At 37.8% G+C, this 16,766-nt stretch overlaps 1 protein-coding gene across 1 annotated transcript; it reads left to right on the top strand.

Annotated features, from left to right (window-relative positions):
- The first annotated feature begins 499 nt into the window (after positions 1-499).
- Positions 500-10,724, top strand: LOC114182260 (AUGMIN subunit 6). The gene is made up of 13 exons (XM_028069088.1): positions 500-946; positions 1,034-1,090; positions 1,176-1,270; positions 1,988-2,138; positions 2,530-2,655; positions 2,804-2,960; positions 3,379-3,439; positions 3,522-3,783; positions 7,772-7,897; positions 8,701-8,859; positions 8,962-9,208; positions 9,560-10,033; positions 10,428-10,724. The coding sequence occupies exons 1-13, from the start codon at positions 731-733 to the stop codon at positions 10,466-10,468; spliced, it is 2,172 nt and encodes a 723-aa protein (XP_027924889.1). The 5' UTR covers positions 500-730; the 3' UTR covers positions 10,469-10,724.
- The last annotated feature ends 6,042 nt before the right edge of the window (positions 10,725-16,766 follow it).

Raw genomic sequence — 16,766 nt, 5'->3', positions numbered from 1 at the left:
GTGAAAGTAATTTTTTTACAATAAAGTTTATAAAGCCACCCAACAAAATCTTCCTCCTTACCTGTCTTATACCACAACTAATCAATAAAAATCCAATTATATAACATTAATTTACAATGATTTATTTCACGTAAAACCCAATTAACCAATCAAAATCCAATTATATAACATTAATTTATAATGATTTATGTTACGTAAAACATAATTAACCAATAAAAATCCAATTATACAACATCATTAATTGGGAAAATTTTCTTTTTCCGTCAAAACTGGTATAATTTTTTAACAAGCATTTATTTTTCTGTATTCAAATTCGAAGAACTAGTCTGAGCGTTCCAAGCACGACGAAACACTCCACCTCACGTAACCCGAAACGACAAGACGTGCAACGATAGAATTGGGCCGGCATCGAACGACGTCGTATCTCATTTCCCAAAGCGGTGTAATAGCAACCAATTTACAAAACCCAAACTTCCCGAAATTCCAAACCCAGCCCTGCTTTTCAAATTACGGTACTGCTCCGCAATTTCGCACGTTACCAGGGACCTCAACCCTGAAAATATAAAACAACAAAAATCAAAAATCGAAAACACAATTACACATCACGATAGACCAGGATCGGAGGAAGAAAACGAAGCAACCGAAACACACACAGAGAACACCGAAGAAGAAGAAGAAGAATATAAATAGAGAGAGAGATAAAGAGAGAGAGTGTGTGTGAGAGAAGGTGATGACGATGGACAGAGAGAAGGAGAGAGAGATAGAGCTGGAGAGTGCAATGTACACGAATTGCTTGTTGTTGGGACTGGATCCGGCGATTATCGGAGTCGGAGCATCCAACGCGACTCCTCGGGTCGGGCATTTCCGTCACTCCAACCCTAAATTGGGGGAACAGCTTCTCTACTTCATCCTTTCATCTCTCAGAGGTCCAATTCAATCCGCCAAAGTATGTCTCAATCCACTTTCGCTACTAGTGTCGTTTCCTATATGATCTCTCGCTCTAACTCTAACCCGCGTTTTCTCGATCTCCCAGGATTTCGACAAGGTCTGGCCGATTTTCGATTCCGCGCAGTCGCGTGATTTTCGCAAGGTATATCGATTTTGTTTTTTTTTTTTTGTTTTTTTTCTATTTTTTATGTAATTTGAGTGAATGTGTTTGGATGGCGATGGAACAGGTTGTGCAAGGGATTATCAGCGAGCTTGAGTCGCAGGGAGCGTTACCGAGGAGTAATTCGAGGGTTTCTTCACTTGCTACGTGCTGTGGACCTAGGTTAGTGTGTTTGCTTGTGATTGGTTGCGTGATGCTATGCTGATTTGTATTTGCGTGTAGTTGGCTGTCTTGATCCCTCTGAGTAGGGGTAAAATGAGTTTGATTTAAGGGTCTTGTCTTTTTAGCAATTTGGTGCATTGTTGATGGATAGATATCGATGTAATCAGTGAAATCTTGGACAATTTGTAATCTGCTAACAGTTTAAGAATTATTTGAAGAATTGCTGAACTGAACAAAGTAGCTAGAGGTATAGAGTGTACGAGACCTTTGCCCTAGATAATACTTACTGTACTATTAACGGTAAAATCCTTGGTTTATGATACTGAATGCTGGTCGGTAAAGACCTAAAACGAGCATAAGCTAAGTGTTGTAGATTAGTGAACATGCAAGACAGGATTGGTAGTTAATGCATTTGAGATGGTACAAATAGAATATGGCCTAAAATTGTTTGGTCATATGAGGAGAAGACTAATATAAAGCCATAATACGAATAACTGATATGGTGGAAGACAGGTAAAGAGAGATCAAGAAAAATTAATTGAATTAAAACGGACTGATCTTAAAGACTTGGTTTATTCTGTCGGAGCCAACCTTGTAAGTTAAAGCTTTTGCTATGTTGTAATAGTAGTCGCATATGGTAAGTTGGTAATTGAAGTTCATTGTTTGGATTTTGTTAATGACAGTTCTAAAGTTATTTAAGTCTACATTCTGATGTAGGTTTGTTGAGCTTCTATGGCAACTTTCTTTGCATGCTTTACGAGAGGTTCATCGAAGGACATTTACTGCTGACATATCTTCTAATCCATTGCCCGCACCATTGACTGATGTAGCCTTCTCACATGCAGCTACTCTACTTCCAGTTACAAAGGTAATGGTGGTATTTCTTAAAAATGTTAAGAATGAAGTGACTATTGTTATGTGGAATCTGTGCATGTGTTGTTGTAATTGATGCCATTATATGATTAGTTTGGCATGTTTTCTATATAATGCCAAAGGGTCATTCTGACTGTTTTGAAGATTTTTTTGTCCTTTTTGTGTAATTGTTTTTCTAAATTGAAGTCATACAAAGTATCAATAATACGTTAATTCGTTTTTCTAGATTGAAGTCGTACAAAGTATCAATAATATGTTGTCTTTGTGTGTTTCCTATGACTTATTTTCATATGCAAATACTGATGAAAATGGGAAAGAAGAGTTTTAATTCTATGTTGATTTTCTTGGTCTTTAAGTTACTCAATTGAGTCTTTGGTCTTAAACAGGCAAGAATAGCCCTTGAAAGAAGAAAGTTTCTTAAGAACGCAGAGATGGCTGTACAACGTCAGGCTATGTGGTCAAACTTGGCTCATGAAATGACAGCCGAATTTCGAGGTTTATGTGCTGAAGAGGTATACCGATTACTAAATGCTTTGTACCAAATCCGTCTTGCATAGTTATGTATTGTGTATGCGTATATAGTTCATATCCTCTTTCCCGTCAGGAATATTCCTTATGTATTTGTTACTTATGCAATTACAATATAAAATCTGAATTCAGGCTTATTTGCAACAAGAATTGGAAAAACTCCATGACTTGAGGAATAAAGTGAAGTTGGAAGGAGAGCTCTGGGACGATCTTGTCTCCAGTTCAAGTCAGAATTCCCATTTAGTTTCTAAGGCCACTCGATTATGGGAGTCTTTATTAGCCCGTAAAAGTAAGTGCAATTATTAATACTGCTCTTGCACTTTCCATGTCTAATGGATCATGTTATTCTAGTGAGTTTGATTTCTGATATTATATCTTTACAATTGTATTTCGTATTTATGAATCAAGTAATAGTAAGTTTTTGCTCTTCTGAGTGTATTCTAACGTGATTCTGCCATTTTTGTGGTTTAGCTATACAAAATCGTAAATATTTGAAGTTTTTATTTTTACTTTATCATTTCTGATATCCCCATTACATTTTCCATGATGAGTGTTGATGATAAACAATTGGTATTGGTATCCTTTCAATTATGATATTAAGATTCCATACTTTGTCTCTCCATGACCTAGAATCCTCTTTTTTATATCATTTTTTGACTGTTTTATAAAAGAGAATAGCTTATGATGATATTGAGCTTTTGATACAGGTCAACATGAAGTCCTTGCATCTGGTCCTATTGAGGACCTGATTGCTCATCGAGAACACAGGTAATGTTGTGATGTAGCCTTCCTTGCCTTTCTATACATGTATTCCAAATTACCAGCTTACTTTTTGATGCAAAAATTTCAGGTATCGAATTTCTGGATCATCTTTGCTTGCAGCAATGGATCAGAGTTCTCAAGCTCCATATTCAGATGTATTATCTGGTCAGCCTGGGGATTTGTCTGCTATTGATAACAAAGAAGAAAGTGATGGATCACATTTTAGCAATGAGACATTAACGATTGTGGATGACAGAACTGGAAGAGTCCACCAAACTGTTGATGTGGCAGAGGTTATACGGCGATGGACCCATGCCTTGCAGCGTATCCACAAACAATCTCTTCATCTGGTATGCTCTTATAATTCCTTTCTTTCAAGCTTGATAGGATAGCTTCGACCTTGGGTTTGACTTGACATTCAGCTAGACTGTCAAAGTTCACTCTCCAAGTGTATTATTTTCACTCAGATGACACCTAGATGATCCTTAAAATCTGAAGCTGTTGAATGAATGCGAGAAAATAAGGGGTAAAATAAAATGAACAAATGTTCTTTACTAAAATTGCTGGCTGCGAGAGTCATCTACTGGTTAGCCTGAAGAACCCATGTCTTGCATGCTTTGAGGCAGGGAATCTGGGTTCCTCTTTACTGCTTTGGGTGTCATTCTAACATGGTGGATGACAATGTTTTTTATCTCTTTTGTCCTCTTCTTTTGTATCTTCATTTTTTGATCCATTTGGAGAAAACGAGGTGAGGTTTAAATGTCAAGTTTGAAGTACCTGGTCAAATTTTGGCTATTATAGCTGTATGTGTAATAAGAGACACTTATATGCTTATTAGTGATATGGGTAAAAAATAGTTTAATGAACAACTTTTATAAATAGGGAATCATTAGTAAATTTAAACCTTTTGAGCACAAAACCCTGTAAAAAATATTACATTGAGATTCCAACATTGAAAGATAGGAAGTTTATTGATGTTAAATATTACAATTTTTTTTTTTGTTTCCTTATCTATTCCCTATTATTGTTAATTAGTATATTAGATAATCATGAAAGATTGAATCCATGATTCTGGAGATCGAATCCCTAATTCAGGGAATGAATTTATTGTCATAGCGATATAAATAGGAACCTTGTACATTGAGATTATTATCACAACATATTGAGATTATTCCTCTCCTTTTCAAGTCGGCATTAGAGTTCCCAATCTTGGGAGCTTTGATTTTTCACTTTTCTCATTTTTCAACAGTCTTCATTTTGACCCCTTCTTTTCATTCCGTCACTATTCATTGCTGGATTTTTTTCCCAGCATCCATACTAGGTGAATCGATGGCCCTTAATTGATGTATCCTTGAAAGACCTGAGCCCTAAATTGCGGTCATATGTGCCATTGTGTGTCAGCATTTTTAGCATTTGTAAGCCACGGGTTGCCCTACCAAAGTTGGAACTTGACGAGACTACCACCCCTGGACTTGTTGACCTCTCCTCTCTGTTTCAAGGTAGGCACGAGTGTTGAGGTTTAACCCTAGGCAAACCCAACCTTCCATGTGCTCTTTCATGAGTGTGTATTTGATGATGGTTGGAGAAAAAATTTCCGTGAGTAGCTAGTAGCCAGGTCCACCCCTTTACTACCCCTGACGTCTAATGATCTTCTTGTGCTACTAATAGCTATTTGGCTCAATGGTCAAAATTATCTTGTGCTGGCACAATTTATTCGTAGGAAATTGAAGGGTAAAAAGAGGTTGAATCATATTGAAGGGAATGCTCCGAATGAATTGGATCTTCAGTTTGAGTCATGGAAAGATGAAGACTCTCTCATTATGACATGGTTATGGGGTACCATGATATCTGGAACTATGGGCCCTTTTCCACCACTAGGCAACTATGGAACAATCTTCATCATACATGCTCTCTGAAGCAAGATATTTGTACCTAGTATGAGTTGGAAAGTAGAGTCTTTGGTTCCAATTATGATTCTGTCTCGGTGACTGATTACTGTGAAAATATTAATAAATTAAATTGATTAACACTAGAATCAAGAACATCCCACATAATATACCTATTTTGCATTACAATTTTATTTGTTTTTTTGTTTTTTTAAATGTGTACATTATATTTCTTTTGACCACAATGTTTCCACCATAATTTGTTATGGTTTCTGTTATAACTTTATAAAAGATTTTTTGAGTCTTTGATATTTTCCGTTATTCGATATGAATAACACTGATACTTGGAGAGAATGATGCTGAAACAAAAGCTGACCAACATCACATGACATCATCCCAAACTCATGGATCATAGTTCAAAAATGCACAGGGTGATTTCTTAAGGCGATACAAGGACATGTGAAGACAACATACTATAACAAATGACTCCCCCTTAACAACAAAATTGAGGAGTTTGCTCCTTTTAGACTTCTTTGTCAAGATCATGTAGAAACACATTCTTCATGTCAAGCTAATATAGTGCAATTTAAAATGGCTATAGTGAAGAAGAGAAGTTGGATAAATGTCATTCTAGTTACATGAGGAAGTGTGAACGTAATCTTGGCCGTAAATTTGTGTGTATCGTTTGGCAACCAGGTGAGCTTTAACAATTAGTTTTTCCATCAAGTCCATTTTTAAAAATTTTAAAAGCATCACATCTAACGGCTAATTTGTTAGCTGCAAGGGGAACTAACACCTTAGTACCACTACATTGAAGGACACACATCAATCATTATTTATCAGTGCTCTGGGTGAGATAAAACTTTACCTAGAGATTTAGAAATAGGAATAAAAGATAATGAAGACAAACAAGTAAAGTGTATAGGGCAAAATTATGATAACTTAAGTTAGTATAGTAGGTGAAAGGGGTGCAAGTATAACATATATCCTTTTGAATAGCAATAGGCTAATCATTTTTCAGAGGAGATGACTAGATTCGGAGTGGGAGATAGTGGCATGGTAGGAACAAGCATTATGAGAAGACCTTCACTATATCATTATTTGTTGAATATGGGTCTTGAACAAGAATGTCAATGGGCCATGGATGACGTTGATATACACCTAAAGAGGTGCTGGGAAGCATCTTGAGGCATGGCAAAATCATTTGTTAGTGATGGAATAAGATTCATAGAGGTGGGAAAATGACTGCAAATGTTTTGATAGGAAGGATCGAGCATGTAATATGGGACTCAAAGTGACATCAACAAACAAATAATGATTAAGATTAGGAGAAAAATATTGATAGCCCTTTTGAGAATGATGATATCCAAGAAGGCATACATGAACGATTGAGGAGAAATTTTATCTCAACCTGGTACAAATATGTGGTACCCTAGAAAAGAGACTTCAACAAATGCAATATTGATTAAAATCAGGAGAAAAAACATTGATACTCTTTGAGATTGATGATACCCACGAAGACATTTGAACAACAAAGGAAAAAGTTATAACTACAGGTTGAGAAGAGATATCTATTTTTATGTTCCACTGCTCCATTTAATTGAGGAGTATGAAGGCAAAGTTTAATGAAGAATACCATCGGATACCATGAACTACACAAATTGGTTAGATAAATATTCACAGGTTTTGTCATTTCGAAAAACATGTATGGATCTACCAAATTGTGTTTTAACATCATTAGATAAATTTAAAAAATAGAAAACACATATGATAGACTTTTCATTAACCAAATCTAGGTATATCTAGAATAATCATATGTGGATGTAACAAAATATTTAAAAAACCAAAAGGAGTAACTATAGGAGAAATATCATAAATATCAAAGTGAACTAAAGAAAAGACAAAACTTGTTTACTAAAACTATTAGAAAAAGACCGACAAATATGTTTATCTAATTGACAACGCTCACAAATCATACTTGACAAATATTTAAACTTGGCATGGTCTTCTGCATTTTTGTCTAGTGAGAATGTCCTAATTGTGCATGATTATGAAATATATCTCGCTTATTTCTATAATTATAATTATAACACATAATAATACCTTAGGAAAAATATTGTACTCTTTAATCAAGATAAAGGTTCTTTTCTTAACATTGCCGTTTTGTTAGTGAGTAAGTTGTCCCGAACCATTTTAGTGTGCAATAATATAGTTTTTGCTTTTACAGTCCAGACTTTGAAAATTAAGATAATCAGGCTTTTTTGCTCCAAATACTTGGTGATTATTATTTATTGTGCATTAATTAATTCTAATTCTCCTTTCTCTCGACCATAATTATTTTCTTTATTATTCAGTTGATAAAAATATTGACAAGTAGTAAGTTGATTCATGTCATATTTGGTTATCTTATTTATTGCTTAGAGAAACATCTAAACCATACCATGATCTGTAGGCAAAAGCAAATGATGGAGAGGGTCCAGATATATTGCGCAGTGGACAGGAAGAGGGTTCAAGTGGCCATGCTGAGTCTTTAGCAGCAACCCTTGCAGAGCATCAGCAACATTTAGCTAGTTTCCAGGTAATGCATTGAACCATGTTTTAATTTAAGCTAGATTCTACCAAGGTTGGATTTCTTTCTAATGCAGTTTATACCAATTTGATGTTTATATGTAGAAAGAGAAATGATGTCCTTGTCCTTGATATTTTTTACTACTTAGTTAATTTTCCTTTTCGGGACTTTTATTGTGCATTAAGTTATATTTATTTACCGGAAAATTTACTTTACTTAGGAATGTACTGCTTACAAAAGTGGACAAAAAGTTTTGTTGAGATCTTTTTAGCATGCCCTTTGTGTACGACGGATTAGATTTATATATAAATTCTTACATTTTTTATTTGGTGGACGGAAAATTTACTTTGCTTGTGAATGTATTGTTTATAAAAGTGGACAAAAAGTTTTAATCAGATGTTTTTAGCATGCCCTTTATGTAAGAGGGATTAGATTTATATTAAATTCTTACATTTTTTTTAGTTGGTGAACTGTATCTTTAAGATGAAAACAGAACTTTATTTTCCTTGTTTGCTTTCTTGTTCATAATTATTGCTGTGTCTGTGGCCAATGTATTGATGCAAATAGATGAGTAAAATAAGTTAGCTTTATTATTCAGCATATGGCGCTGGTCATGGAGGCATTGCATTCCCTTTTAGTTAGCTGCTGGTTTTACACTTAAACATTGATGTATATTTTAAGCCTACTTTGCTCTATCTTGTCATCTTTTTTGCAGGAGTTGAGTATGTTGTGTAGAGTTGATCCTTAAATGTTGTTCCTATACAAGAAAGATTCTTCTAGGAATTTCACACAGTTGCATGTTTAATTTGCAGGTCCTTATTAACCAACTCAAGGACGTTGCTCCAACCATACAGAGGTCCATATCAGAGTGTACAGAAAAGGTTAACTGTATAGCCGCAAATCTACCTCCAATGAGCAGACACAATGGTCGGTCAACGTCACCTATCCAGTCACAGAGTAGTGGGAGGATGGTATTCTTCTATTTTAGTATAATGTGATTGTTGGTTTAGTCCCTTCACAATACCGTGTCTGATTTTGCCCCTATTGTTTCCGTATCACTTTACATTGTTTAGGACAATAGCACTGATGATGTTAGTGAGGTGACTTCAAGATTATCTAATATTCAGCTTGACAAGGTTTCTATTAGTCCTCCCACTTTAAAGCTTCCTCAATTGTTTAGCTTGACCCCATCTTCTGGAAAAGCTGGAAATGTCCAAAGGCGCCAGAGTATTGCCCCTCAAACCAGCCAGACTGAGAACCTCTCTGACAGCAAATCTCTGGATCCTCCTTCAAATAATGAAGTAGCGAGTTCAGCTGAAGGTATGCTTCGTCGTCCCAAGAGTTTTGTCTAAATGTTTTGTCATAAAACATCCTTGAGCCTCCACCCAATTTATGCTTTTAGGAGAGTTGGTGCTTGGCATCGTATCAAAAGCCTCTATGACCAAGTGGTTCAGAATTCAACCCTTGGCTCCATGATTCCCATTCTTTGTAATTCAATTAAGCTTCAGCACAAAGGAAAGTGAGTTTGTGCACCGTCCATGCTTATCCTTAAAGAACTCTTGCTTGAGCTATGTTAAGAGCTTAAATTTTTATTGAAGCTTATGATATTCTTTTCAAGGGTATTTCATCGTTCTGTTAGACAAAGTGGCTGATAATGGCTTTGTTTTGTAGATAGTGACAGTTTGTATGTCCAGAATTTGAAGAGGTCGGTAAGGGAAGCAGCGCTGTCGTTGCGGTCATGTAATTCAGATTCATCACGGGATAGTCAATCTGATGGAAGTTCTGAGCACTTCTTTGTACCCCTTTCAGAAACCAACTTTTCTCATTTAGATGCCGAAAAAAGGGGAGCTTCATTGAGGAGCAAAAGATTATTTGTATCACAAATGGATGATTCCTTGCTTGAGAGTCATTCATCCGGTGGGCATGGGGTGACCAAGTTTGATGAACTTCCAGATATGTTGAATGATTTGGAGAGGCTCTCCGATTATGACAATGTAAATGGGTTTCTCTCGTATACTGGGTCAAATGCAACATCTGATGCTCAGCGGTCAATTTTTGACTTTGAGGATACACAGGATCAAGTCTTCTCACCACCACTCTTAATGGATTCATCACTTTTGACAGATTCATTTGAAGACCTTCTGGGTATGTTGAATTTTTCACGCACTGTTTTGGTTCTTAGCATCTGATTTTTTAAAAATGCTCTGCTACTCTGAAATACAGAACAGGAAGTAAACTTTGGGGGTTGAGGGAGGAGTGATTTTTAAGGACATTTTTTTGTTTCGTTATTCTTCCTCCATAAAAAAAGGTTTTCTATGCTCCATCTTTTACAGAAGAAATTACATTTGCCTATATATATATATATATATATATATATATATATTTTCAGCATACACTTCTTTTTTAATAAGGATATATTTTGATTTTGTTTGGTTGTTTGGGTAAAGGGACGAACATGTACTTGCCCCTCCTTCATGCAACATGTACTTGACCTCTCGTATGTTGGTTATTGAGATAGGAATTTGTTGTTGCATTGCAGCTCCCCTGTCGGAGACCGAAACGGCCTTGATAGACCACTGAAAAACTAAATTGAAGACCATAATGGATGCGGTGGATTGGTATTCTTTTGTTGGGATGTACACTCCATTCACCTTGTAGTATAACACGCTACTTGTATGACTTTATTCTTTGTTTGGCATATTTTAACCATCTGTTTACTGTTGAAACCATGAGTGACCCGTGTTCTTCATTGGTATGAAATTCCAAAATGCTAGTTCGGTTGAAGGGTTAAGTTCTCTTCAACCAACACTTGAATTTACGTTAACATTTTCATCCACTGTTTGGCCTGTTTTGTTATTCATATACATATCTTGCTATGGAATCATGGTGATCTAGTGACCAAACTACTTACGGGCTTGACCCCGTCTTTATTTCTTTTTAGTTTCCAAAATTTATGTGGATAAATAATTAAAAAACACTAAGATAATGGGGAAATAGATGGACGCAATTTTTTAAGTTTTAAAATGGATATTTACTCTACTTTTTCTATAGTGTTTTTAAGTCATTATTTGTTATCTTTATGTTTTAATGGTGTAATACTTTTTCTATTTTATTTAAAAATTAACGTTTAAATATATACAAAATTGAAGAATTTGTAATAACGAATGGCGATTGATTTAAATATTATGAATTAGCAATACAAAAAAGAATTATTATATCGTCTGATAAATCTAAAGAAATAGTTTTGAGAAAGTATTTTTTTCATTTAAAATTAGTTATCAAATATGTGGTTAAAATTGTTAATTTCTTAATACACTGGTACACCAAAATATTTTTCATTGGAAAAGTTCACAAGACCAAGACCAAAATATCCATAAAATCTTATGGGTTAAGGCCGATTCATGGACCTTCCTTTTTAGTATGAAGAAAATATAATAAACTATTAACTTTTGTATATTTAACAAAAACCAAGACTAACTAAGATTAAGTGTAACTGAGAAGCAACATAAAAGACAATTTATCCACTTCTTCCAATTTACCATCACTGTGGTTTAAACATTTAGAAAACATATTAGTAACCCAAATAATAGTCCTTCAGAAGGACAAAAGAAAATAAATAACTAAAGCCGCAATCAATCATCAAATATGTTTTAGATATATTTATTTTCCTTACCCAATGGAACTAAGCAGTTATGATTGATGATATCTTTGAACATTAAAAAACAAAAAGATTTTTTGCCTCTGGCAATTTATAGAGAAGAGAGCATTCTATCAAGTAAAATTTCAGCAGAACTAAGCTAATCAATCAAGATACAAATTTTTCTTCAGAGACTCCTATAGATAATTTTAAGCAACATGAGAAATAGAAGACTTTGCAGTTTTATATGGTATATTGTTAGTAATATCTTAGAAATGTTCATGAGTTTGGCTTGTGGTATCTATCATAATTAACACAAAATTAAGACACACATGGTTCCAACTCATATACATAACTCTATGGAAAAGGAAAAGGAAAAGGAAAAGGAAAAGGAAATGGAAAAGGAAAAGAAAAAGAAACTAAAACACCCGATTAATGTTTAAATTTCCAGGAACGAGAAATCCTCCAAGTAAACTATTATCATTATAGTTTGTATATTTAACAAAAACAAAGACTAACTGAGATTCAGAGTAATTGAGAAATAGTATAAAAGACATAATTTATCCACCGCTTCCAATTTAGCTTCAATGTTTTTGTAAACTTGTTAAGGAATTCAACTGTAACGTCCCAAATAAATAGATAAGGCCCATTTAATAAAAACGCCACATATATAATATCCAGAGGATACGAAGATTTGGGATATGAAGTACTTCGTACCACAACATATCCATAAAACATAAAAAAGGTCCCACACGGTCTAAAACAAAATACACTAGTGAACTAATAGTACTAGGTCTTGTACAGATAAGAAAAGCATAGCAGATAAATTCTTCAGCAATGGGCCCCATGGTGGGCCCAAATACCCATCCAGTCCATCAAGCTGTATCATTCCTATCATCATTACCACTGCCAGATTTTCTCCTATCTGCTCACATCAATAGAATTGATGATCATCGAAATAAGAGAAGAGCCACATACAGGACAACCAAACAAGCAAACAGGGTAAGCTAGTGTAAAGAAATCTTATATCACAATAGTCAACATGCAATCTCAGAGTCAAACATGAATAACAGACATTCACATGTGGATTACCAAAATCATTTAAGACCCCCAAGACTTGACTATCCGGATACCCATAATGAGGCACCACCACGCGGCAGTGGAATTATGTCCTAGCAATGAGGCGTCACCACGAGGCCTTCGCGGAATTATACCCTTCAAGAGGCACCACCACGTGGCCTTCGTGGAATTACGTCCTGGCCTTGAGGCACCATCACGATACTCGGTGGAATTACGTCCTTATGTTGAGGCACCACCAGGGACTCCCCTTAAGAAGGTCCATGGAATTACGTCCAACAGATGAGGCGCCACCAAGAGCTCTCACTACAAGAGTCATGAAATTACGTCCTACCCACACTTTCTACATGTTCCACCCACCAAATCAGGAAGTCCCCATAACACTAATATCATGTATAAGCAACAAATCATACAACTCATGCTTTCCAAATCTATACCCAATAAGGTAACATACCATTTCCATCTCAAACTCATATATTCATCATGGCATCATCCCGTAACCCTTTTAGTAAAGCATTTAGATAAGACAAGCAAGCCACACCTCAATGAACCATTCAACAATAGCACCAAAACCTGTCCGCAGTCTCGCTCAAGCTAACAGGCCTCGCTCAGGCGAGAGAGGCCCTCTTGCTCAGGCGAAACCCTTCTCGCCTAGGCGAGAGCGCGATAGGGAAACAATGGGTTCTGCGATGTCTCGCTTAGGCGAGCCCCTTCTCGCCTAAGCGAGACTGCATCTCACTCAAAAAAAGAAACCAGGTCGCCTGAGCGACCGTTCGCACAGAAATGTTTGGGCGAGCCTCTGTTAGTCTCGCCTAGGCGAGGCATGCTCACTTGGGCGAGAAAACCAGTGCCCGCCACTGTTCATTCACACAACAGTCATGCAAACATCACACCCAAAGGCTACAACGACATTTTATCAAATCACAGTAGCATGAAGTCCACAAAATCATACAATAATTTTAGAGCAAGCTAAGAACGACTAGACACACGGACCCTAGCTTCCCTTACCTGGAAAAGGGCTTATACGAGACCTCGACACCAACTGCAGAGTACAACAGTTCGAGAAGTAGTCTCAGAAACTAGAAGAACAGCGGGGCAGTGAAAGAAAAAAGTTACTATGGAACCCAAAAAGGAAGAACACGAAAATAAGCTTCAAGGAGTACAGGTACGAGCTTGAGAAACACTTACATGGAGCGAAAAACAGAACTGAGCTCGAGAAATCTTTGGCCAAGATCGGAGTCAAGCCCTAGCAGAGTGTTTTGAAAGGAATGGGGCAACGCTTAGGGTTCTGTTTTGCAAGAATGAATCAGAATTGGAAACCCTAGCAGCTTTAGGGCCTTAGCACCCTATGGGCCAGCCCTTAGGGTGCTAAGGCCAACCCTTAAACATTAGGACAGAAATAAAATTGGGCCTTACATTCTCCCCAACAACAAAATTTTTGACCTCGAAAATGAAAACTTACTAGGTGAAGAGGTGCGGGTGTGATTTCTCATGTCCTCCTCTAACTCCCATGTGGAGTCACCTGCCCTCTGATCCCAGATGACCTTGTCCAATCTGACTGTTTTTCCTCTGTGTTCCTCAACCTTACTATCCTCCAGAGCAATGGGTGATACTTCCATAGTGAGGTCCTCCGTGATCTGTATATCCTCAGCTTCCAACACATGAGCCAGATCAAACATATACTTCCTCAACTGCGACATGTGGAACACCGGGTGAAGATTTGCCAACTGAGGAGGCAAAGCTATCTCATACGCTACTAGTCTAATCCTTCTCGAGATTTGATAAGGACCAAGGAGCTTAGGAGAAAATTTTCTTGAGCGGAGAGCCCTTCCCACACCAGTGGTTCGGGTCACCCTCAAGAACATGTGACCTCCAGCCTCGAATTCCAAGGGCCTCCTCCTACGGTCTGCATAAGCCTTTTGTCTGCTCTGTGAAGCCTGCATTCTATTCCTCACCAATCTCACCTTCTCGGTGGTCTGCTCCAACAATTCTGGCCCAACTAACACAACCTCCCCATCTTGATACCAACACAAGGGAGTCCTGCACTTCTGACCATAAAAAGCCTCATATGGTGCCATCCCAATGCTTGCATGGAAACTATTGTTGTAGGTGAACTCAATCAATGATAACACTTCATCCCAAGCACCCAAGTGATCCAATATGCATGTCCGCAACAAGTCCTCAAGTGATTGGATCGTCCTCTCAGACTGACCATCTGTCTGAGGATGATAGGCTGAACTCATCGTGAGTTTGCTTCCTAAAGCACCCTGCAAGATTTGCCAAAACCGTGATGTGAACCATGGATCTCTGTCTGATACAATGCTCGAAGGCACCCCATGCAACCTCACAACCTCCTTGATGTACAACTGAGCCAACTTAACCATAGACATCCTCAGGTTCATTGCAATGAAATGCGCACTCTTGGTCAGTCGGTCCACTATGACCCAGATGGTGTCATGTCCTTTAAAAGTTCGTGGCAGATGGGTCACAAAGTCCATCGAGATGCTATCCCATTTCCACACTAGTATCTCTAAGGGTTGCATAATCCCACCAGGTCTATGATTCTCCACCTTTGCCTTCTGACAGGTCAGATAGGTCGACACGAACTGTGCTAATTCTTTCTTCATACCTTGCCACCAGAAATTTTCCTTGAGGTCCTGGTACATTTTAGTCATGCCCGGATGTAAGCTAAGGCGACTCTTGTGCCCTTCCTCAAGGATTAGCCTTTTCACCTCAACATCATCAGGCACATACACTCTGCCTTGGAATCTCACTATGCCGTCATTACCCAAAGCAAAGTCCTTTGCCTCTTCCGACCCCAATTGCTCTCTAATCTTGTTCAGACTAGCATCCAATAACTGTCTTTCTCTAACCGAGTTCAGGAAGTCACTAGATATGGTCAGGTTACTACATCTAATGAATCCTGATTCCAACTCCACCTGTAGTTTCATGTCTCTGAATTTCTCCAACAGTTCCACCTCTCTGATCATGAGGTGAGCGGTGTGCACCATCTTCCTACTTAGAGCATCGGCTACTACGTTTGCCTTCCTTGGATGGTACAAAAGCTCAAAATCATAATCCTTTAAGAATTCCATCCACCTTCTCTGTCTCATGTTTAACTCCTTCTGATCAAATATGTAATTCAGACTCTTGTGATCACTGAATACCGGGAATTGAGCACCGTAGAGGTAGTGCCTCCAGATTTTTAAGGCAAACACGATAGTCGCCAACTCCAAGTCATGAGTGGGGTAGTTTCTCTCATGCACCTTGAGTTGCCTCGAAGCGTAGGCCACACCGCCTTCTTCTCCTGCATTAACACATAGCCCAACCCTAGATGAGAGGCATCACAATAGACCTCAAAAGGTTTTCCAATATCAGGGATCACTAGGATTGGAGCACTCGTCAACCTCCTCTTAAGCTCTTGGAAACTTTCCTCACACTTGTCCGTCTAAGTGAAAGGTTGGTCCTTCCGTGTAAGTTGCGTCAAGGGCACCACTATCTTGGAAAATCCCTCAATAAACCTTCTATAGTACCCTGCTAAACCCACGAAGCTCCTTATCTTCGTCCCTGATTTGGGACTTTCCCACTTCACCATTGCCTCTACCTTTGCTGGGTCCACTGCTATCCCCTGGGCAGATATCACATGTCCCAAGAATTGCACTTCGTCCATCCAGAACTCACACTTGGACAGTTTAGCATACAACTGTTTCTCCCTCAAAATACCAAGCACTACCCTCAGGTGCTCGACATGCTCCTCTTGAGTCTTGGAATAAATAAGAATGTCATCTATGGAGACTACGACAAACTTATCCAGGAACGGTTTGAATATCCGGTTCATGTAGTCCATGAACACCGCTGGAGCATTGGTCACACCAAAAGGCATAACCACATACTCATAGTGTCTGTACTGGGACCTGAAGGCCGTCTTCTGCACATCATCCGCCTTCACCAATATTTGGTGATAACCCGACTGCAAGTCAATCTTTGAGAATACCAATGACCCATGCAATTGATCCATCAGGTCGTCTATTCTCGGGAGGGGATACTTGTTTTAATCGTCGTTTTGTTTAACTGCCTGTAGTCCACACACATGCGTGAACTCCCATCCTTTTTCTTTACCAACAACACTGGTGCTCCCCAAGGTGACGTACTAGGTCGTATAAA

Source organism: Vigna unguiculata, chromosome 4 (genome assembly GCF_004118075.2).
Source record: "Vigna unguiculata cultivar IT97K-499-35 chromosome 4, ASM411807v1, whole genome shotgun sequence".
NCBI classification, from domain to species: Eukaryota; Viridiplantae; Streptophyta; class Magnoliopsida; order Fabales; family Fabaceae; genus Vigna; species Vigna unguiculata.
Note: the sequence above shows the minus strand (reverse complement) of the source record. Positions and strands in the feature narration are given on the sequence as shown.